The sequence below is a fragment of the Mesitornis unicolor genome, unplaced genomic scaffold, assembly GCF_000695765.1.
Source record: "Mesitornis unicolor isolate BGI_N332 unplaced genomic scaffold, ASM69576v1 scaffold35863, whole genome shotgun sequence".
Taxonomy (NCBI): domain Eukaryota; kingdom Metazoa; phylum Chordata; class Aves; order Mesitornithiformes; family Mesitornithidae; genus Mesitornis; species Mesitornis unicolor.
Window position 1 is genome coordinate 2,768 of NW_010177294.1, and position 24,593 is coordinate 27,360.

The window sequence follows — 24,593 nt, forward strand, 5'->3', positions numbered from 1 at the left end:
TTTGAGTATCAGTGAGCTGTTTCTTGACACTTATTGCAGTCTGTGAGGAAGGGCTGCTGTGGTAGGACCTTCCTCTGCTCGGGCTGCTGTTCTGCCTTTCAGATTCTTTAGACCCAGGAAGCTACATCTTTGATCTTATAGCCTTTCACTAGATTTAATGGCAAAATCAGTGTTTTAATTAAACCAAAAATGTAAGGGTATTCACCTGCATCTGCTGCTGTTCTGGCAAGACAGGAAATCTGGCAGTTCTAATTTTTTTTAAATCTTTTTAATTTAATCAAACTTTTTTTGGTTTCTCTTTCTTTTGAATCTGTGAAGACCAGAGTATCTGGCAGTTTACATTGCAGGAAGGGCGGGGAAGCCCGGCTGTCTGTCTAGAAATGATGTGATGTACCAAATGTGAAATTTCAGAAATGAGAGAAATGTCCCTTAATTTCTTCCAGTAGTAGTTGGTGGTTCTAGTAAGCAGCTGGAAGTACTTGTGTTAGTTGTGACTTTTATCTAGCTCATGTGAAAATAGCTTTTTGTAAGTAGTCAGTCCACTTCCTTTACAGTTGTACTGGAGGGGAACTTCCAGAGCTGAAGTGATATGAAAGATCTGTATGCGTATCAGCCGTTATCTCTAATGTCTCTTCTTTGACAAATCCACCATACAATGGAATTTGATTACAGGTCTTCCTTATTTTCAAAAGACCCTTTGCAGCATTTTTGACTCTTTCCTGTAGTTTTTGTTACTGTATCATTTAAACATCTGTGCACAACAGAAAAGGTATTATAAAGCTTTAACTTTTCCAGCTGATTTTTCAAGCAAAGTTCAGGAGTAAAGACCTCAAATGCAGAGAGGTGTTGTGTCTGTGGCATTACTTTGGGTTGTTGAGCTTGGTTTTGTTTCTTTGTTTCACCTCTTATTCCTTTACTTGGTTGTTTTTAGTTATTTCTGTATGTCTTTGGAGTTGGGTTTTGGGCTTTTTTTTCCCCTTCTAATTAAAGTAAGTCTCTTTTGTGTATTTTACTAAATTATAATTCGGTATATTTAACCTTTTCTTTTTAAGGTGAAAAAGCAAGCTGTCTAATCAAAGAGCAAAGATGCAGAGCACTTCGAATTACCTCTGGCTAATGTCTGACATTCTAGGACAGGGAGCTACTGCAAATGTTTTCCGGGGACGACATAAGGTTTGTGAGGGGTTACTAATCCAAGTAACAGCAAAATGGACATTTTTTCATATGTGAGTAACATCACAAAATCGGCAAAAACCCATTCAAGATTTAGGCCTAAAGCAAATACGTCTTTGTAACTATTCATATTTAGATTTTAGTTTTAGTATTCATCCACTGGAGTTCTGTACCGTTGTTTCTGAAGATTTTTAAAAATATTGTATTATTTGTCCTTGTAAAACATTAACTAATTATTCATTTCTCCATTCTTCAGTTTTATGGAAAAAATACTCCATACTTAAGAATTTTAATAGAAATAAAAGTCTTACCAGGTTTTATTATGTGATATGCTACTTATGTCTTTGTTAAATTATCTTTTCATAGTTTCCCCTTGTTCTTTTAAAACCCATTTTTTGTGATTTTTGTGATTTTGTACTGTAAGTGAAATATTCTTAACATGTTATTGTATGAGATGAAGTTGCTGTTAGTCTTTGCCTGTAAGTCCATGCTTCGTACCTGTCTAGGACACCATCTTCTTGGAGACATGTGCTCAGTAATCAGTACAAAATAGTACATCTTTGAGCAGTTTTGCCATGTCAGTGATATACTGATGTGTATGTTGTAACCTAAGCGAGGGGCTAAAATGACCTTAGTTGTGTAGGTCATTCCAGTCCTATGAATTTCGTTATATGTTTCACAAAATGAAGAGAGGCCTAGTTGTGAAAGTAACGTTCCCTTATAGTAATGACAGTCTGTGTGAAATCGGTATGAAGTTATATAGAAGCTACAGTGTTTTCTATGTTCCGCATTTAATTATGAGGAAACACTAAGCAATAATTTAGCAGTTAATGTGCTTTTCTGTGTGAGGGAATGATTCCCCTGTAAAGCTCATGGTTTCATGGTTGGATCTCTCATCGCCCTCGCTGGTCCGAGCACATGACCTGCAGCTCATGGGCAGTGGGAGAAGGCTTTTACTGGGGCACCAGTAGTGCACGTGAGCACGTTGTACAACACACCTGGTCTGGGCACAGAGCGGCTTTGTCCTTAGAAAGGATCTGTCACGCACAAAACTGCTCATGTAAGCTTATTCCTAGAGTGGGTGCAGGGAGGTACTTTGCCCTAAGAGGGACAGGAGTTGCACTCTCAGCTGGTGCTTAGTCCCACTTGAGAACTTAAGTCTCTGATTAAGTTCATAACTGTTGTCCTGCCACTTATGTGGGTTTGAATTGCTTTGGGATTTTGCATGTAGCACCTCACACTGCCTTCTTTGAAAAAGCAAAATACTGCATTATTAATAGAAACAGAACAATAAAGAAAAAGAGAGCAACATTCAGCTTTCAAAGGTTGTCTCTTAACTTAGGGAAGCCAAGATTCAAAACTGTAGTGTGTGTGTCTCTCTCACTGATTTGTGCAAGTGGCTTACCTCTTGCTGGAAAGTGGTTTTTCAGCTAAGTTTTTGGGTCATTCTTAGATGCGTAGCCTTTCTTGTGCTAGCTCTTCTTTTTTAAAAAGCACTTAGATTTTATGGGCTAACCTTGAGTTTCCATTCTGCCAGTCTGTTTGCTTCTAGTCTATATTAAACTAAACCAATATATACAGATTTTTTTTAGAAGAATCTTGGTTTCCACCATAACACAGAATAGTATTTTGAACTGTTTCTAATCTGAGTATGCTTGCATGCACAACAGAAGATCTCAGAATGCTTGGATGATGGGTATGTGTACATTGACAATCTTATGCTTCTCTTTGATTAGTAATTTGTTTGTTTGTTTTGAACAGAAAACTGGGGATTTATATGCTGTCAAAGTATTTAACAGTATAAGTTTCCTTCGTCCTGTGGATGTTCAGATGCGAGAGTTTGAAGTATTGAAGAAACTAAATCATAAGAACATTGTCAAATTGTTTGCCATCGAAGAGGAGGTAAGGAATTGTTGTAGTTGTGATCTGAGATGCATGGTAGTAACCACAGTAACTGTGTTTTAACTTTATCCTTAACTATAGAGGATAAAGTTACATTTTTAAAGAATGGGAGCATATATGATGATATACTCTGACCCAACCACCACCATTTTTTGTTTTTCTTTTATTTTTTGGTTGTTCTTAAAAGACTGTGCTTGGTTTCAGTGTTTAGACACACGTTATGATTCTTCAGAGCTGTCTTGAGAAGCCACTGTCCCAAGCTTTATCTTGACTTCGGGTTTTTAATCTAACTGCCTACATACTGATAGCATGACAATTTTATGCTTTTGTTTTGCAACCAACTAAAATAATGACACAGGCCATGTAGAACTGTATGTTGGTACAAATTACAATAGTTGTGCTGCAACTGAGACTGGTCAGTTGAAATGACCCACATGCTGAGATTAGTAAAGAGGAAAGAAGGACAATTGCTGCCCTCTGCTCTTCTGTGGTGTAGTTTTCTCATTTGTCCACCTGTCAATACTGCTATCATCATCTAAGTGCCTGGAGCTTGAATTTTCCTTAATTTCTGCCCCTCTCCAATTTAGAATATGTGGAACAATAAAAAATTCACCTGTGCTTCTTTTGAAGATCATCAGAATTGAATTTATGATCTTGTTACGTATTTTCTTTTTCTTTTTTTGAAGTAACATATTGTGCTTATATGTAATTTCTGGCATTGTTTTCACAATAGTCACAGACTTAACTTTTTTAATATTTTTTTTCAGACAACAACTAGACACAAAGTACTAGTTATGGAATTTTGTCCATGTGGGAGTCTATATACAGTTTTAGAGGAGCCATCTAATGCCTTTGGTTTGCCAGAGTCCGAGTTCTTAATTGTTTTGAGAGATGTAGGTAGGTAGACTTTGCTCTTTAGTCTAATGTACTGACTGAAACAAACTCATACTTATTTTGTTTGTCTTGAAACAGCAAGAGACAAGGGATTTGAATGACTGTCAACTAATTTAACAAGTTAATATGGTCATATGGAGTCACATCTTTTATTTATGTCTATATTGGTATAGGTAGTTGCATTAAGAAGCTGTTTGTGTTTAAAGTATTGCTATAATTCTTTTGTTTCAAGATTATTTCTCATATGTTGGTCTGATTTCTAGTGATAATTAATCTCAGAAATATAAATTGGAAAAATAATGAGGTTTACTTGTGCCTGCCTGTTACAAATTTTTCCTCTGCTACTTTATGGTAAAGATGTTGCTGAGAGCAAGAAATACTGTAGTGTAGCTGTTTGAAAGAAAAAAAAAAGGCAAAAATGCTTACAATATTCTCTGGTCCTGGTCTTTGTTAATTAGGTTTCCTCTCTTGTTCCCTTTTCCCAGTGAGAAAGTAAACACGTATGTCTTCTTAGCTTCAATTGCAATTCAGTGCTTGTGCAGTCTGTGTTAAGATACATACGTAAATTCTGTGCTATTTTTCTTATTTAAGTGGCTGGGATGAATCATCTCCGGGAGAACGGAATAGTGCACCGTGACATCAAGCCAGGCAATATCATGCGTGTTATCGGTGAAGATGGTCAGTCTGTTTACAAACTTACAGACTTCGGTGCTGCAAGGGAACTGGAAGATGATGAACAATTTGTTTCTCTCTATGGCACAGAAGAGTATTTAGTAAGCCCATATGATTTCACTTTCTGTTGGAGAAATGTTTGGAGCCTGGGGTCCTCTGTGATGAGATTTGAATAGGTGAAGGTCGAACAGTTGGGAATTAGTATTTAAATCTTTGTATTATAATTGTTTTTATAACTTCCCACCTTTTTCATCTTGGGTTACACCAGTTCTGCTGATCTGAGCACAGTAGCCTTTAAATAATTTCCAGGTCCAGGTTCTACTGTTGCCTTGTTTGAAAGGAAGAACAACAGTATTTTAGTTATTAATATCTTTGCTTTTATCTCTGTATTTTTCAGTTTGTATTTGAGATACTTGGATGATGTTAGGTGTAGTTAAGATTCACTTGATACCTTAGTTAACCAGAGAGAGGCAGGCAGAGAAACATCTGTACAAGTATCTTAGGCATAATTTTCTTCCTGCTGTGTTTTCCCACATGCAGTATCATAACTGATAATTCTCCTCTGCTATGGGTCTTTTTAAGGTTTAGTTTCTGTTTCAAAATCATCTGGAGGAATACTGGCTTTCTCTTCTACAGTGCTGTTTTATTCTAGTAGTCAATCTTTAGCTAAATTTTAAATATTTTTTGCAAACCTCTAATAGGAGCGGCTACCATACCTTTAGGAACACTTTTGTGATATTCTGTCAGAGTAACTAAAGAAAATTCTATGATACAGGCTAACTTCGCTTTTTGATTAAAGAGCTGAAAGTCTAGAGTGCCAAATTATCTTGCCGTGAAATGATAGATTGTGATTTTCTTCTTTATAGTGTTCATAAAGTGATTTTAACTTTTTTTTCCTGTTTGTTTTTCTTTTTCCTCTTTAGCACCCTGATATGTATGAGCGAGCAGTTTTGAGGAAAGAGCATCAGAAAAAGTACGGAGCAACAGTTGATCTGTGGAGCATAGGGGTGACCTTTTACCATGCTGCAACAGGGAGTTTGCCCTTCCGGCCTTTTGAAGGACCTCGCAGAAACAAGGAAGTGATGTAGGTAATTTAGAAGGAAAATTTTATCTGTTCATAAATTAAGTCAGTCTGTGAAATGTTTTTTATCAAGAAATCCTACACACATGTAGTAAACATTAAAATAGTGAGAATATTTAAGGAAAATGTTCTTTAACTTTGTTGTGGTTTAACCTCAGTAGGCAGCTAAGCACCACACAGCTGTTAGCCCACTCCCTCACAGTGGGATGGGGAAGAGAACTGGAAGGGTAAAAGTGCGAAAACTCGTGGGCTGAGATAAAGACAGTTTAATAAGGAAAAAATCAACAACCAAAAAAAACCCCTACAAAAAACCCCCATCCCTAAACCCAAAGGAAAACGAAACCAAGAGAAACAAGTGATGCAAAAAAACCCCAACTGCTTGTCACCAGCCAACTGATGCCCAGTCAGTCCCTGAGCAGCTGCTGCCCTGGCAAATTTCCCCTCCCAGCTTTTATTGCTGAGCATGATGTCATATGGTATGGGATATACCTTGAGGTAATCTTTTCTGGCTGTGTCCCCTTCCAGCTTCCTGCCTGCCCCCAGTCCTACTCACTGGCAGGGCCGTTTGAGGAGTAAAAAAGGCCTTGATGCTGTGTAAGCACAGCTCAGCAATGGCTAAAACATCCCTGTGTTATCAACACTGGTCACAAGTCCAAAACACAGCACCATATGAGCTACTAGGAAGAAAGTTAACTCTGTCCCAGCCAGAACCAGTACAAACATTGTTTCAACAAGGATTTTACTATGTGGCACCTTTAGACCTGAATTAAGCATCAGAGCTCCCCCAAAATACTGATGTTTTTCCACATATCTTTCCTTCTCCATGGCACTAGGCTGGTGTGTTGCAGTGTGGTGGATATTCAGACAAAATTTTGGTATTTTGAAGGAGTTTTCAGTGCTACAAATTTTGTTGTCCTTTAAATGTTTGTCTTCCCAGGCAGTCTTGAAATGCATGCACTACCCATGAGACTGACATTTTTTGAGTAGCATGGTGGTGGACTATGGCTGAAGACAACAGGGGTAGCTCCTGAATGGGAAGCAGGAGTTTTATCTATGATAATGGATCATGGTTGGAATTGATTCCTATTTCATCTTAGTCTAGTTCTATTTTGTTGTTATTGTTCTGTGTGCTGCATTTAGAAAATAAAGGAACGTGGTATGTGGGAACTCTTAATAGGCCAATGGTACTCTCTGGTACTCCTTGCAAAGCTGACTCCAGTTTTCTTAGTTTAAGGCATTGCCCAACCTGTGATTATCCTACAGGCATTCTTGGTATTGTATCTGCTTGAGAGATAAGCAAGGAACACATTTCTTATGTATCTCGTCCTCCAAAAAGAGAAAGCACAATTGAATCTGATGCAAACAGCCTATTGCTCCCAATAGGTTTCATGAGTAATTTGAGAACCACTACCCTGTTCAATAGGAAGTTAGACAATGCTACATTGTATCCAAATTACTAGGTGTTTCCAAGTTAAAGTAATTTCTCAAAGCCCACCTCCTGTCCCTTCTCTATCTCCATGTGACTTTGTGGTGACTGAATGCCATGGAACATGCTAGAAGTTAGTCATTTGAATGGCTAAATTGAACTGCCTTGGAAATCTGACTTTGATTATTTAATGCTTGTGAAAAAGCTTCCACTTCCTTCAGTGATGCCTGAAATATCTTCTAAATTTTTCCTAAACCTGAGGTAAACAAAGTTGCTTCTCCAACATAGCCTAGAGTGTTTCCTTTTCCTTGTTTACTGTTTTAGCACCATACTCTGTCAACTTTTAAGCGAAGCTTCCTAATTATTACACCACCTACAAATTTAGGCCAACCTGTTGTCTGGATTTGTATTATTGATACCCCTTTGAGGATTAATTATGAGACCTGTGGATGTATAAAACGTAGTAGTTGAAGTCTCTTATTTTTATAATGTATTGCAGGTATAAAATAATCACTGGGAAGCCTTCTGGTGCTATTTCTGGAATACAGAAAGCAGAAAATGGACCAATTGAGTGGAGCTGGGAGATGCCTGTTTCTTGTAGTCTTTCAAAGTAAGTTTGAACCTCTCACAAAATGTTTCAATGCTACTTGATTGGGCTTTTCCAGTTATTCCCTCAGGATCAGGTCTTTGGAACAGAGATCTGACTGTTGCAGTTGTTTTCTTTGGACTCTTCAGTAGATCACTACAGTCTACTATTAGGTTATCAAGTGTTTTTTCTTCCTATCTGTCCAACTAGTTTTATGGCTGCTAATTTACAAACGAGCACCTGAAAATCTGAAGTGATATAAGTGAAAGAAAGAATATTTGTATATTTTCTTCACCCTTAGAAAAGAGTATGAAGATTTAATAAACTTTGAATTTAGAGCCTCCCTTTCTTGCAAGAATGTGACTTCAGACGTTACAAAGATCAGGCAGTACAAAGGAAATGATAAGAAAAGACAGTTCGGAGACTTGCATTTTTGCCAGAAAAAAATTTCCCATCAGCAGATTTTAACATATTCTGATAGTATCTTTTCAATTCTTTTATCATCATATTTTTGCTTCATATACCATAATACTCAGTAGAAAGAGCCATGTAAGATCTAGTCTCAATGTAAAACCACCTCTCATAACCCATTGACTTACTTAGCTTTCTGAGACTTCATCAGTACTGTAACGTTACCACTCTTTCATGGTAAGGGGAGAAAGAAATTTTTCTGTGCGCAGACTCTAGAAACAAACTTTTTTGAAAGCCAAATACGTCAATCCATAAGGGATGTAGAGTGAAAGTCTGGTTTATATCAATTCATTAGTTTATAGTGTGCAGAACTTGCAACTTATATGTATTTTCATTATACTGCTCAGATGTTTGCATATTCCATATAATTTAAGTACTTGAAATAATAAAGGAAGTAGATTTTTTTCATTAAGCATCTGTTTACAGTAATATTTTCAAGCAGCATTTAAACAGTATTTGCTGTTATAAGTTTAGTACTGAAGCGAGTTTGAGCACAGCATCCACTGACCTCAGATAAGGCTGTCAGAGTGCTTGGAAGCCACTGGAGCATGCTTCAAAATGTTACCGGTTTTACCACTGGATTCAGGTTTCATGTATACATAGCATTAAAACCTGGAAGAAATTGTTCATGTTAACACAGGAGTAGGATCCATAAAGTTCTTTGCAATTCAGATTCTCAAAGTAGAAATAGAAGAAATTTAAGCTGGCCTTTCTCCTAGAATAGTAATAACTGTAAGGCAATAGTTGCATGTTTTTCTTTGCAGCAGTTGAGGTGCATACGTGAAGTACTTATTTAGCCCCATCTCAATGAGGATCTCAATTTTGCTAGTGTTGAAAATTTAAATAATGAGTCTTTGCTAACCCAGCTGATTTTGATTGAAAGCAACATAGCGTGCTCACACAAGCAGCTCAGGCAGCAAACCATAAATAGCAGTAGCTTCTTTCCAAGTGATAAACTGTGGTGAGTGCGTGAGGTAAGCTGGGTGAAAGACTGCCCAACAGTGGCAGAGAGTGACCTTAGCTTTACAATGTAGACTTTTAAAGTTGCATGCTATTTTTCCAATGTCCATGAAATTTGTCGAATACCAAGCAAAAAATATTTGATAGTTGAGCCTAAAAGAGAAAGAGATCAAGTATGTGTATTAATGAAAAACATTGGACATTACCATTGAACATTTTGTTGTTCAGTACAGGGGCAAAAAGAGCACTGGAGTATTTTTCAAGGGGTGATAGATTTGCATTCATGAAACAAGTCAAATGAAGTATTGCAATTGGTTACAAAGTGAAAAGATCCAATATCAAGTAGATCCAAGTTGTCTTATCTCTTCCTGGTGTCTTCTAGGGGTCTGCAAGTACTGCTCACACCTGTCCTTGCAAATATTCTTGAAGCAGACCAGGAGAAATGCTGGGGATTTGACCAGTTCTTTGCGGAGACGAGTGACATCCTGCACCGAATAATAATCCACATCTTTTCATTACAACAGATGACCCTACACAAAGTTTATATTCACAGCTATAATACGTAAGTGTTCTCTTTCTCTGTTTTCATTACTTTGCTCTTATTCAGGCAAACAGTACTGTGACCTCAGATCACCGTTGGTACAAATTCAGTAACCCTTCTTTGGCGGTTTATCTGAGGAGGTGAAAGCTTGTAATTCTCCTGTGTAGCCACAGTGCATAGAAGCGAAAATAAAAATAAAATAGTTGAAGGTCAAATCAACTGATCTTAAACTTGGTCATAATCAATGACAGAACACAGACTTAATCCTTTATGTGTTACATTGTGTCTGTGTTCTTAATGGATACCAACTCATCCACATTTGTGTATGTTACTTATTGACAAAGTAGTTTTCCAGAGACTGTGTTCAACTCTCGCTTTTCTTATCTTGTTCTCAATAGTGCAAAATGTGCACATCTGTGTGTGACATAAAACTCTCACAGAGATTCTGAAGCTGTTATTGGTACAGTTTAGGATCCTGAGCTATATGGAGTTCACTTTACGGTCATTAAGGGCTGATGTTAAAAGCTGTAAAGTCTGATTTACAGTTTGATACAAAAAAGTGCCTTTTCTCTGCCTTATTACAAATAATAGAGAGCATGTGTTATTCTTTAATATGTGAACAGATACAGTTATTTCATCAAATGTCTAAATATGGTTCTGGCCTTTTTCAGTATGTGTTTTTTATTCTTTTATATTTTTGGGTTTTATTTTTATATTTTTTTTTGCAAAAAATCCTATTTTTGCAGAGAAATCTTGCTTGTAGCTCAAACTGCTATTTGTACTTTAATTTTTATTTATTTATTTTATTATTATTTACCTTTATATTTATTTCTGTACTAGATGTACTATTAAGAAGTGACAGTGTGCTAGTGTTGTACAGGAGGCAAATTGGTCCTTCCTGTTAACGTGCTTAAGGTTTCTCTTCTTTGTTGGAGGGTTTGTTTGTTTGTATGTGGGTGTTTTGGTGAGGAAAAAGACATTTGTTGTAAATTCTTATGTCTTGTATCCATTGATTGCTGGAAATAAAATACTAAAGTGTCTTTGGTCTTCCTTATCACTGCTGTTTTAGGAGATAATCTGGCTGTGTTTTAGCTTACCTGCTGAATTTAAGGTTTCTGCTTTTTGACATGTAAAACACCAGACTATTCTCTTGGAGAGACCATCCGTCTCCTTTAAAGAAATGAGTATGCCTGAGAAAACTAAAGTATGCTTCCTTCCTCTCATCTGGTGCTGCCCGTTTTTACTGACCTTCAGGCTTCAGGCCAAAGCAGTTTTGTTTACACAGACATGCTTTGGTGGAAAATCAGAGGTAGAAAGGGAAGCTTGATATTCTGCAGGAAATAGCATTTATTTTTATAACAGAGCGACCTGGAGCCTGAAGCAGTGTGCTGATTTTTGTTCTGCCTGTAAGTCACTTGCTTTGTTTGTAAAACAAGTTGTTAACTGATCAGAAGTAACAGGGATTTTGTTTAAGTAATACAAAATCTGAATTGTTAAACTGTTGTAGTGAGTCTAACTGCTACTGAATATATTGTTTGTGTTACAGAGCTGCTATATTTCATGAGTTGGTCTACAAACAGACAAAAATACCGTCTCAGAATCAAGAACTGATATATGAAGGTCGGCGTTTAATACTGGAGCCTGGCAGATTGGCACAGCACTTCCCCAGAACGACTGAGGAGAATCCTATCTTTGTAGTAAGCAGGGAGCCTGTGAACATTGTTGGATTAATCTATGAAGAAGGTATATCAAAGTCATTTCCCCTTTCTTAGACCTATCTATTCTAAATAGTTTGGGTTTTTCAACTATCATTTATGTCTGTTATATCTGTTAGCTGAATTTCTAAGTATGCAGTCCAATTTTTTTCAAAAATGCTGAGTATCCAGCATATTTTTACAGAAACAGCAGCTGCTTGTAATGTTTCTAGTGCTATAAACCTGAGCATTTGTGGGCTAATATAAAGTGGTGCATATTGAGTTCTGAAATTTTTTGAAGCGTGACATTTGTTTAACAAGTAGAAAGGAACATTATAGAAGGTAAATCAAAGCTGATTCTTTTGTTCCATTACTCACTAAGTGGAAATTCAAGTTTTGCTTTTTTTTTAATTTATTTGTCATAAATGTGGTTAGTCTTTCAGTTAATGGAGGAGTTCTTAACAGTTGATCTCTGCTTAGAAGATAAGGCAATGCCATAACAGGAAAAAAAAATAAGATTTTTTTGTTTCCATTTATTCTTGAGAGGCTTATAGCAAACCCTGTGCCAGAGCCATTTTTTGTAATAGATGAGCTGGAGGACATGCCTCCAGTTGAAAGCTCAGTGTTGCTTTTGTCAATATGTCCTACATTCTGTTTGCTGGGCCAGCTGGCACTCACACAGAGGTGCTGAAGAGTGTGGGTAGGTGAGCTGTGTGTGGAAGGATCAACAAGGCCTTCATATTGGGTCAGAGCTTTCTGGAGTCTGTGAGCATGAGAACAAAGGAGATGCAGCTGAGAGAGGCTAATGTAGGTTTTAAAAAGCTGTTTGGTGAAGTCCTGCCCTTAAGACTCTCAGTGAAATGACGCAACCATGAGATAAAAGGGAACGGTCTCCCACATTGGGCAAACATAGGGCTGAAGAAGAGAATGGTCGGCTTTCTGAATGGACTTTCCATTGAGATTGTTAGTGGAGATCTGCATTTAATCTGTGTTGTGCAGCACATTCAAAAGTGGATTTGGAAAAGAAAGTGAAGGACAGCTGGCTGAAGATACCGAGTTATTTAAAGTGTTTAGGACAAAGGCTGGTTTTGAAGGTATGTGTGAGGACCACGTGATATTAAAAGGCTTGGCAGTAACAGGTTAGTTGAAAATCCATGTAGATACACATGAAGACAGTGTACAGGGCGGGGAGGGGAAACGGTCTGAACTTAAGGAAGGCCTCTGCCTTGGCATTCAGGAAAAAGATCTTGGAGTTTTAAAAGGTAACTCTGTGAAAAGATCTGCTCAGTGCTTTGTAGCAGTTGAAACAGCAAGTGGAAAGTTAATGTTGCACAAGGAAAAAACAAAACAAAAGGAACCCAAATCATTGTTATCCCTCTGCATGGACTTACTAGATGCTTTTGCTTTGACAAATTTGGACGAGTGTAGGCCCTCTTCACTCCTCCTTCCAATTCAGTATAGAAGCACTAAAACATGTTCTGAGGAAAGCAACAAGATGGTGAAAGGACTGATAGAATAGAATAGAAATTTTCGGCTGAGAAAGAGGTGATGAGGAGCAGGACAAGGAGGGCTGTGCAGTTTTCATAGGCATTTGAGCACCATGTAGCAGCTGCATAAGGATCGCTGACTTTCCCTTCTACTAGAAGAACCATGAAATACCAAATTCAGTTGTTGTGTTGACTGTTTTGAACCTGTATATGAGATACTTCCATCACACAAAGTATACTTAGGCTGCTAAGTATATCTAGTATGCTTAGACTTTTTTCTGTAGGATGTGAATGTTAAAGGCTTTAATTGGTTCAGAAAGATTCCATTAAGTTAATGGAAGAAAAAAAATCTATCAAGGCTTTTATTAAACACAAGTTTTACCATATCTCAGGAAGTCCTTGAACCACAGATTGTTGAAAGCTGAAAGAAAATACAGATGTTTGTTTTATGTTTCAGTTTTACTTCCTAAAGTACATCAACGTTATGACTTGGATGGGGATGCCAGTATGGCTAAAGTGAGTAATTGTGATTTTAGTTTATATACCTGTCTCACATAGTGATACTGAAATGAAAGCTACTTCATTTTCAGTTTATTGATGTTACTTAAACCATTTTTAATATGCTAGTGAGGATTCTGATTGATAGAAATGTATTTGTTAACAAAGGCACCAGAAGTCTATTAAAGCTATACTTGATATACAAAATATATTTGTATATTAAAACAACCAAACCAAACAAAAACAAAACAACTACCCCAAAAAGCAGCTTTTCAAAGTCCAGGTGCTTTGTTACTGCATGATCCAGTGATGGAGGGAAAAGGAGCCTGCCACTTTGGAGTCATGAAGTTAGCTAGAAGTTTCATAACATCCCCTGTGATGGTGCAAAAATTAGCACAAGAAAAATAACTTTTACCTTTCTCTCAAGAGAGACGCGTCTCTAGGAGTCTGCAGGAGAGTGGTTTTTCTGTTGTCTCTCTTGCAAGTTTTCAGAATCTGTAGGAGATGTTTCAATCTTTTGGTAATTTTTCTAAAACTACTCAATGTCTACATTGCCATGCTCTGACTTTGTGACCACCATTTATACTATGCCTAGGAAATACTGGCTGCTGAGGGGCCTTGTATTAGGCACAGTAGTCCTGAAAATGTATGTTTCTGAATACCAACAGTCTTTAAAGCTAATGAGCAGAAAGTCATCCATTGATATTAATTATTCAAAATATTGCAAATTGTAACTTCTGAAACTTTGTTCACAATTCTAAATAATGCAGCAAACTTGTAAATGGAATGAAGTGAATGAAGAGAGTCCCTAGCCTTAGAATTTAAAAATGTGTCATTTTTACAAGTTTCTTTTATATGTATATGTTTAATTCCTAAACTACTGAAGAAACATACTTGTGACTTCCCAGAAATTAAAGTAAATCCTGAGAGTAAGTGGTATCATTTTTGTTTGTAGGAGATTTATGTTCATCCCTAACTGATATTTCGACATAACTGGGAAAACCTCACTACCATGTTTAGCTCTACCTCCATATAATGACTGTTTGGTTATCTCCTGACTGAAGTTTGGGCAAAGTGATGCATTTTAAACTACCATCTACATGTTGCTCTTTCTTTTATTAATCTGTGTTGCTTTGTTGTGATTAATTGACTCAAAACACTTGTTAAGAGAATGCCAGATTAATACTAATGTTGGGTTGGTTTTTTCACACCAGGCAGTAACAGGTATCGTGTGTTATGCCTGTAGAGTTGCCGGTTCTTTGCTACTTTACCAGGAGCTGATGCGAAAAGGAATACGGTGGCTAATGTAAGCAATTGATTGAATTTAATTGTGTGTTATCTTTTTTTAATTGACATATGCTTTAATTATCAATACATAATTTTGTGATCTTTACTCTTTGAATATGAATAGGCTTTCTGAATTTATTACTCCTTTCTGTCATTAAGGAAATAAAAATATTTTTTTCTGACAATAAGGTTTTGCTATTTGCAACTTCACTTTCTTCTGTGGATAATTTAAGTCTAACCTCTGGTAACATGCCCGTACAATTGAGCAGCTTGCACAAGATAGTTTTATGAGGATTATGTTATTGCATCTCTAACTGAAAGCAATTCTTACTAGCCATTACTGTAGATATGTTATTGTACTACCGATTGCCGGTAAGTTGGCAGTTGAATGCTTTTGTTATAGACTAATTCTTCATTTTTTTAGTGAAATAATCAAGGATGATTATAATGAAATGGTTCATAAAAAGACAGAGGTTGTCATCAGGCTGGATTTCTGCAGCAGAAACATTGAGAAAGCTGAAAAAATGTGAGTAGAAGCACTACACTGAATGCATTGATTTTTTTGTTATCTTTAATGACAGCAGTATTTTAAGTTATGTTTATTTACAGGGCTTTTGCATGGAAAAATTAAATTTGAATTGGCATGGATTTGCTGATGGCAATGACTTAAGCAGGTTTAGTAATATGCTTTACTCAAATTAGAGTGTTAATTTTGCTCCTTAACCTAGTAGGAACAAGTAATTACTATTGAGCAGTAACTGTGTGTGTTCTTGTTCTCTTTTCTTCTCTGAATCAGCTCATTTGCTTTTGTTGACTTTAGAAGCTCTAGTAAAGCCTGGACAAAGAATCAAGTCGGTTTCCTTTCATTAGTGCTTTAGTGCTTTTGTCACTGAGTTTGCTTCTGTGTGTTTATTAAGAATGACTTTAAATACTGCCTCTTTCACAGCTTTAAGACTGTAGCATTTTCTGCATGGAAGGAATTTTAATGTTGAAATATAACATAGAGCAGCTGGGGGAAAAAAAACCCACAACAAAAAACTCCACCAACTAAAAACCAAAGCTGCATTAAGATATCACTAGATCACAATGCATGCACATAGGCGTGCCAAAAGTAAACTGCACTGGGAATTCTGCTTCTGTCAGCTTTTCAAGTGCCTGACCATTTTGGGTTTTTTGTCTAGTTTGGTTAATTCAAATGACAGAGGTCTGTGCCACACAATCTCACTATTACCTTTATGGACACATTTAGAGCTACATAGTAGAAAGTTTTTTAGAGTGCTTTCTTTAAACCTGACAAAATTAATAATAAGGATCATCTAAAGAAATGTTGTCTTTTAGCATAGGAGACTTCCAAGTTTCAAAGACCACAGAAGCCTTTTATTTCCCTTGTCTTCCATTCCAAGGAAGCAAATGTTTTCCAGTGGTCAGACGTCTGCTCTACCTCTTTCAGTGAAGTGCTGTCTGTAGGAGATGGGATTGCGCAATTGAATTTTCCCTCCAAGTTTCATTTTTGCTCTCTCTTGATCTTTGCTTCGTCTCCAAGTCCCACGATATGTCCAATTTTGTGACATTTGTTCCCACTTTAAAGTGTCTTTGCAGTGTTTTGTTCAGTCTTTCCACGAACCAGCATTAGCTCTGTCTTTAAGATATATTACGCTTACATAGTCTGATACAAACCTACTCTTCATAGGATTCTCCTGTGGGGAGATGTTTTCCTATTTGACCTACTGCCACTCTCCTCCAAATGCTGACTCGGTCAGAGGATTCTCAGAACTTGCTTCCAGGCTGCTCTGAAAATGTCATGCCCACAGGATGATAAATGCTTGCATGTAGAGCCATTGGGCTTGCAGAGTGGACTTAAGAATAGACTTAAGCTATATATGCATGTGCGAATTGAACAGCTTGTCTGTAGTCATTATGGATGCCTGTGTAGTTACAAGTCATGGGGGCTGTAATCCAAACTCTCCTTCAAGCCAGTTTACAGTAGCTGATAGGACTGGTTCTTGTTTGCAATGGATTTGGTCCATATAGCTGCTTCCTGCATTCTGCCATGTCCCCACAGAAGAAAGGCACTTAGAGCTGAGAGGAAACCACTGTAGGTTCTGATTTGTGACTCGAGTGAATTCAGCAGTATCTCAGAGGAGCAATTTGAACAAAAATTAAGTGGAGTACAAAAATTGCGGACTGGAGTACTTCTCATGTGAACAGAAATTTACTGTGTTTGCACATGGTCTTTCAACCTCTTACGAAGGGGCAGGATTTTCAGTTTATTTTACTTCAGAAGACTTTTATGGAATTGGCAAAGGACATGTCCTCTTGCTTGTCCTTCCTTTTAAAGGCTATGCTTCAAAGCATGACAGTGCAAAGCTTTTATTTGGAAAGGCAAAGTATTGTGAACTTGAGCAAAGTATGTGTTTTTTTGAAAGTAGCTGAGCTGGTTTTGATGTTTTTAAAAATAAAATGTGACTGAGACTCAACAGGAAAAAATATCGTCCCAAATGATTTATTTGGCACTTGAGCTATGGTCATATGGAAAGTATCAATGTGAACAGATGGTGCTGCTAACCCAGCCTTTAAGGTTTTGGTAACTCAACCAAACCCAAGGTTTTGGTAACAGCCTTTCCAACAAGTTTCTGTAGAAGAGCATTTTGGTGCATTGGAGTATTAGTTGTGTGTCTTTAACTACTTGAAGTAACTTCAGTTTGGTAACCTTTTAAAAATTATTTAATGAGAGGAAATGGTTTTCCACTGCATGTTGAGTACAAGTATTGATAATAGAATAAAGAAGTCAAGAAAGGAAGTTTCAAATTTCTTTTTAACAGGTTGAACATAACTGAAATGTTTCCATTATTAATGGCCACTTAAGTATTTCATGGTTGCTGCTTGACAGATACTGTATTTCATATAAAAGAAGGTAGTTATTGTTACTCTCTAGATTCAAGGAATATTTTGAATGTATTCACTGCTTGTTTATTTTCTTTTTTAATTGTGTTTTTTTGTGGTCAGATACGAGAATCTGATGCAGATCAACTTGGAAGCATCGGAAGTGGATGAAATTTCAGAGATACACACAAAACTGTTGCGTGTAAGTACCTTACAAAGCCTGTGTCATTCTCAGAATGGTGTTTCTAAAGAAAAAGCCAAATACACGATAACAGCTTTTTCTGTGGAGAACAACTCTGAATTTTCAAAGTAATTTCTAGACTGCCAAAGGTTGTTAAAATGCCCATACTGACATGTAGGTATCTTTCTGAAAACAGAGTAAATCCTTTTATTAGCCCAATGTTATGAAAATAATAAGTTCCTGACAATACATTCTTATTTTCTAAAAAATCGAGTAAAAAATTATGACCACAAAATGTATTTTACTTTGAAGTTTTTTTCCCTTTCTTTAAAGAATTTCAAACCACTTCATTGGCTTTCTAAAATGATACATACACAAACACACTTGAGAGTGATCTGCTTTGAAATTTGCATCATGTTTCCAGACAAATAAGGAAAAATTGAAAGTAACTTTTATTACAGGTGTCCTGGGAGCAGGTATAAAGTTCTCCATTCTAAAATCAAAAGGTGATTAGTGCATTTTTAGTTTGAAGGTTGTATGAACCTGCAGAGAAAGAAAGGTAAGAATGATGTGAGTTAATTATAGGAATGTGAGATGATATGAGAATTATCATTATGTGAATGATGTGAGAATTATAGGAATTCTTAACAAACCTACAGAACAAGTGTAGAAGTAAATAGGGAATATATGAAAGGTAGAAACTTATTGTTGAAAGAAAATAAATATGAACTAATAGAAATGCCAACATCAAAAATTATTCTTTCTTCAGTAATACCATGTTTTATCTGTTTTCAACAAAGCCTAAGCAGATAATTGGGCATGTTTCTTTAATAAAGGTCAGTGTAACATGGGTATATAGTATTAACGTGCTCAGTCTGGTTTTGGCCTCAAGTAATTTTTCACTTTACTCAGTGATAAGATTGAACTTTCTTGCTCTTACGTAGCTCTCCAGCTCTCAGGGTGCAATAGAAACTAGTCTTCAAGATATCAAAACCAAACTTTCTCCTGGTGGTTTACTGGCTGACACCTGGGCAAATCAGGAAGGCATGCATCCAAAAGACAGGAAGTGAGTAACTGTATTGGTTATTTTAATATTTATTGAATTCTACATTGAGTTGTAGTTTATAAAGCTCATTAATAGGTACTTAGGTTTGTATATAAAATACTTTTTCTTCCTTTTGTCGCTCTAGTCCAGAAAGGCTGCAGGCACTGCTCTGTTCCATCACCGATATTTATTATCAGTTTAAAAAGGACAAAGCAGAACGAAGTAAGTAACTGATTTGATTCACTTTTGACATAAACTGTAGTGTAAAGGACAGGTCAGTCCTGGCTCCACTAGGAGATTTGTGGTAGAAATAGAAAGTAGTCAGCAACAGTGAATATGTCTGTAGGTTTTTCATAGTGAGATACTGTCTTAAAACCCACGTGAGTGAAACAGCACTATTAATCTCATACATTTGAATTGCAAGACTGGAGAGGAGGAAAAAAAAAAGTTAATTACCACTTCTACCTATCAGGATAAGAGAAGAAAACTGTATAGGAAATGAGTAAACTTAGTGGAGTTTTACATAAATACAACTAACAGAATTAAACTGGTAATGTCTGTCATCTGCTCTGATCCTAGGACTTCCTTATAATGAAGAACAAATTCACAAGTTTGACAAGTAAGTTTTGAAGTTACCTTTGGGAAATACCATTTTTGCTTTCAGGTTCTTCAGGTGCTCTTGCCAATAACATCTTGTGTTGATTTTTATTGTAAATTATAACCTCTTTAGGATTGCTTTGTAAAAAAAATCCTTTAAATATCTTAAATACATAGGGGTGCCAGCATGTGATAAAGAGGTGCTTTCTGGCAGTGGAGATTCTTCACTGAAAGACTTTCTAAATGGAGATGTGAAATACCTGTTCTCTAACTATTATAGGAAGTACATTTTTTTTCCCTGTATTTTTAGGGAAGAAAAAGCCCTCAGGAAGAGTAAAATGACTTTATAACTAAGGTGGAGATAATTTTCTACAGATGAATAAAATATGGGCTAGCTGAATGAAATTCTGAAATGATTTCGTTTTCCAGGAAATATAGCATGCAAAATATATTTTAATGCAGTTCACCGTGCCTGTTGAAAATTGTCACTTACAAGAGGTGGCCACATTAAGTGTCTCCGTGTAAACTGGGTGTCCAGACTCCCGTTAGGTTTCACTTGCTCTGCTGACCTAACTCTTGAGCAACTGTAAACCTCTGCTGTGCTCGTGCTGCCGTACTTGTCTCAGGATTGATTCAGTTCCTCATACACAGATGCAAAATACTATTTAAGTTGCCCTTAGGTATCCAAGATACGCTTTGAGACTGGGAGGTAGGACACAAGATAAATGGGAAATCTGCACCTTTCTGGATAGACAGTTGGAAGCAGGGCAGATATCCTTGTGCATCTCAAATGATGCTGGACACTTGTGTTTGAGTAATTAAGTTACTCTCCTAGTGGCTGGTGAGTTGAGTGGTTGGTTCCCTAGCCTTTCCTGAGTACTATATAAATGTAGACCCCACTTCTGTAATTTTCTAAAAATTCTTGCTGTTGCTGCCACTACTGTGGCTTCACTGACAATTACAGATGGAAAGCTGACATTTGGAAGGTGGTGATACGCTCACAACTGAGCACTTGATTTTTCCATAGTGAAAGATAAATGGGGTAAGTGCCAAGTGGAGGGGAGGTGGCCTTAAGTTAAAGGACAGTAGGGGCAGGAAAACTGTAAGACAGATCTCAATACACTGAAAGAGACTTGGACACATCATTGCTTTGCAACACCAAGGGACTGAACTTCATGTGTAAGAGATAACATGAGTGATAATTTCCAGTCATATGTTCTTAAGGATACAGCTGGAAAACAGGCAAACACTGGGATGCAATCCATAGCTCACTTCAAAACTGCACTGCCCTGGGCAGACTAAAGAAATTTTAGGGCTTTCTCTACTATTCAAACTGCATCCTTGCATTAATATGTGAATAACTTTAAATAAATAGGCTTCATGTTCATGGTTTTGAATACTGGTATGTTTTCTACCACAAGTGTCTCCTTGTGACTGTTCCAGTGTCTCTGAGATCCTAACTGCATCTTATTGTACATCTCATTTTACTTGATTCACCCCAGAGAGAAATGGCAATGGTTTGTGTTAAGAACTTTGTGTCATTAGTAACAGAGACTGGCCTTTGTAATATTTACCTCAAGATAGACAAGAGAGCAGCACTCAGGTCAGATTTTTTCTGGTTGAGTGACAGGTATGCATGCCTGGTGATAATGCAGCTACACTCCAGCCAGAATTTGATTAACCAATAGCTGTCATTCAAGACTTAATACAGAAGCAGGTGTTAGATTGTAATAGTGTCCCAGTATCCCTTAGTTTCACTTACTGGTGCAATGCACAGCATGGTAAGGCAGTTACACTGGGATTGCCATCTGCAGCACTAACCAGAATTGGGTTTTGTTTTGTTTTCCTGTCCTTATCTCTGTATCTGCATGCTTTTCCCTTTTGTCATAAATTTAAGCTGACACAAAAATGCAGTTTTCTTGCATGTATATTACTCAGCACAAAGGATTATTTGCATATGCTGGAAGTTTCAAGTGTCTGCAGAAGGCAAATGAAAAATAATAAGGATTTCTATCCTTTCCAATTAGAATCCCTTTTCTTTAAATATACCTGCTTAGATAAACACTGACTCTGAGAAGATGTTTGACCATTTGTTCGTGTACAAATAATTGTAATGAAATGCTTAAAATATTATTTTTTTCCTCCCTGCTAGGGAATACTTTTGAAACATAAACTGTCAGCTCATGCAGTGTGTTGATTTCTCATACATTACAACAGCAGATTGGCTGAAGGGATTTCAAGTGTGGATGCCTTTTCTCCGAAGTTTCAGAATGTAAATTACAGGAATGGGGTTTTGCAAGCAGTGTAACACTGTTCTGGTTGTTTCTGTGTGGCAGGCAGAAGCTGTATTTGCACGCTACGAAAGCCATAGCTCTATTCAAAGATGAATGTGTCAGCAAATACGATGCATTTTTGGACAAGGCTGAGGACTGGACAAGGCAAGCTATTGATTTCTTTAATATTTGGTAATGTTCACTGCACCACTTTTATACAAGGAAGCTCTTAAAAGAAAACTTGTTTTCTTTTAGGAAAATGCTTCACATAAGGAAGCAGTTACTGGCTCTCACCAACCAGTGTTTTGATATTGAAGAAGAAGTGTCCAAATACCAGGATTATATAAATGAGGTAGAATGCTTCAACATTATATGAAATGTCTGCATAGATAAAAAACTATTCCACATTGTTTAATATCAGTGGTGTTTATTTAATGCAGTCATGTTAAAAGACAGGGCTGCATGGATGTAGTATTTGGTCTACTGTAGCTTCATTGCTGATATCAGAGTGGCGTAGAGAGTGAGTGCTTTTTGAATCTTGACTTAATTTTGGGGTTTGGCTTTTTTATTTTGGTTTTGGTTTTTTTTTTAATTGTGGTTTTTATTTTGTGGATGAGGGGTTTTTTGCTAAGGTTTGTTTGGGTTTGTGGTGTTTTTGTAGTGTTAGCATTCCCCCAGAAAAAGTGTGCAAGTGCATATGGGTTCATTGAGAAGTGTTCTGTGTAGCTGTTATCATAATGGTATCTGAGCGCCTGGAGGATTAGCTTAATACTCTTAAATAAAAATTCTTCCTCCCATATTCACAATTAGGGGATACATGCTAAACTAATCCTGCTGGTGACATGGAAGAAAGCATTTGGTTACAATTTGGACAGTAACTGCAGAATGCAAACATAGCAGAGTTACCTCAAAGTTGAGAGAATGAGAGCATTTTCATGCAGTAAAACTATTTTTCTTTATAAAGGAAATATAAATGTAAGAAAAGCACCTGATAGGTGTAAAAGGAATTAAGGAGTGGTGGAGAGCAGCATTTTACTTGTTATTTGTTTGTATTTTAGTAGCACTACCTTAAGATCTTGTTGCCTTAGGATATCTACAAACATAGCAAGTAGATAATTCTTCCTTTTGAGAGTTTGTTGTGAAAGTATGAGACAGTTAAGAAGGTTGAACAAATCAGGGAACTGTAGGTTGTGTCAGTACAAAACTTGCCATGACGATCTCAGCTTGGGGAGTATCGGCCACCTTACTGTTGTAGTGATTTTATGAGGCAGTGGAGGATTTAGAGACGAATTTTAAGGTGGACATCAAAATACATATGATAACTTGCATTGTAACTGACATTTCCTTTTTATCTATTACAGTTACAAGATGCTCTGCCACAGAAAATGTTTGCAGCTTCCAGTGGGATGAAACATACAATGAATACAGTTTATCCAAGCTCAAACACATTAGTGGAAATGACTCTTGGGTAAGAATTTCATAATTGGATTGGTGTAATATTCTGTATCTGTTATACAGGTGAATCGAGAAAAAAAAATAGGGTTGACTTAGCAATTGCTGTATTAAGACCAAGAATTTTATATTGCAGGAAAAAACTTTATATTGCTTAAGTGATGGTACAGATTTGGAAGTGAGTAGGGAACAACACTAATATATCACCTGTCACTTTTAGTAAATAACCAGCCTGTTATCTGTCCCGTATTTTGTGTGTAATGACAAAGTGCTGAAAACTTTGTGGTGGGGAGTGATCATAGCAGATAACTGTCCCTATAAAAATTGTAACCTTTCTTTCACTTCTCGTTACTGCAGTATGAAGAAACTAAAGGAAGAAATGGAAGGGGTTGTTAAAGAGCTGGCTGAAAACAATCACATTTTGGAAAGGCAAGCAGTTGTTTTCCCTTTTTGGGCTGATACAAGAAACAGGTTTAATTTGGTACATTTTGTAGATCCAGTTGGTGTAACAAAAAAAAACAGTATTCAGAAACTTGAAACATTACTGTAAGATCATTCTGACAGCAGTCGTGACATTTTTGTTTCATGTTATTTATGTTCAGCTAATAAAAATATCTGTTGCACTGACAGATTAAATCTGAATTTAAACACAGTCCTTTTGCATCAATCCAGTGGTGTCTTTTAACTCCTCACTTTTAGACCTAACTTTTAACGACTGTGAAATTACACCAATCTGAATGAATGATTTTGCAGTCTTAAGACTGCTTAAATAAAGTGAAAAGAAAGAAGCCAGCATATTCCTTACAATCCTGAGGGGATATTGTCACTATCTCATACAGACTGACTTTGCGTTTTTTCTTATGGTGATGATAAAATACATAAAAATAATGCTCTCCTGAAAGCTTCAGGGTAGATTGCTGGTAGAGCTGAGCGTAGCTTCAGGCTGAATTGGTTTGGTTTTGTTTCCCACCCCCAGTCCCATACTTGGAGCATAGCATCTGCTTTTTTGTCATCTTTTCATGTACAAAAGTTAGATACAAATGTGTGTGTTGGCATACGGCAAGGGAAAGGAAAAAACCCATATATAAATGAGAATGAATTAAGGATTGATTCTATAATCTCATCAATCACCTAAGAATATACTGGTTTTTCATTTTAGATTTGGTGCTTTAACTATGGATGGTGGCCTGAGGAACGTGGACTGTATCTAGCTTTCAAAGGACCTGAAGAGGACTTGTAAATTTTTTTCAAAGGGAAAAAATGCTGTTGGGACATTTAAAGACAGATACCAAATCTGTATCCAGTTTTTTTCCCCTCTACAACTGTAGTATTAAAAAAATGTAAATATGTATAATGTGTAAATATAAAAGAAATATATATCTTTTTTTGGTCAATGTTAGGATAGAATTACTCCTGGCAGGGATTTTAGCCCCTTGAAGGATCTCTGATGAAGTCCTAAAGGCAAAAGTGTTGTTGATAAAATTGACATT

General features: G+C 36.7%; 1 protein-coding gene across 1 annotated transcript; it reads left to right on the forward strand.

Annotated features, from left to right (window-relative positions):
* Positions 1-1,062: 1,062 nt before the first annotated feature.
* On the forward strand, positions 1,063-24,593 carry TBK1 (TANK-binding kinase 1). Its single transcript, XM_010182035.1, has 20 exons — positions 1,063-1,173; positions 2,935-3,075; positions 3,843-3,972; positions 4,561-4,742; positions 5,565-5,725; positions 7,648-7,758; positions 9,548-9,727; positions 11,253-11,449; positions 13,345-13,403; positions 14,600-14,691; positions 15,097-15,198; positions 17,679-17,757; positions 18,681-18,802; positions 18,927-19,003; positions 19,361-19,400; positions 21,715-21,816; positions 21,907-22,003; positions 23,013-23,119; positions 23,461-23,532; positions 24,263-24,593. Exons 1-20 carry the CDS (start codon positions 1,087-1,089, stop codon positions 24,312-24,314), a joined length of 2,190 nt encoding a protein of 729 aa, XP_010180337.1. The 5' UTR covers positions 1,063-1,086; the 3' UTR covers positions 24,315-24,593.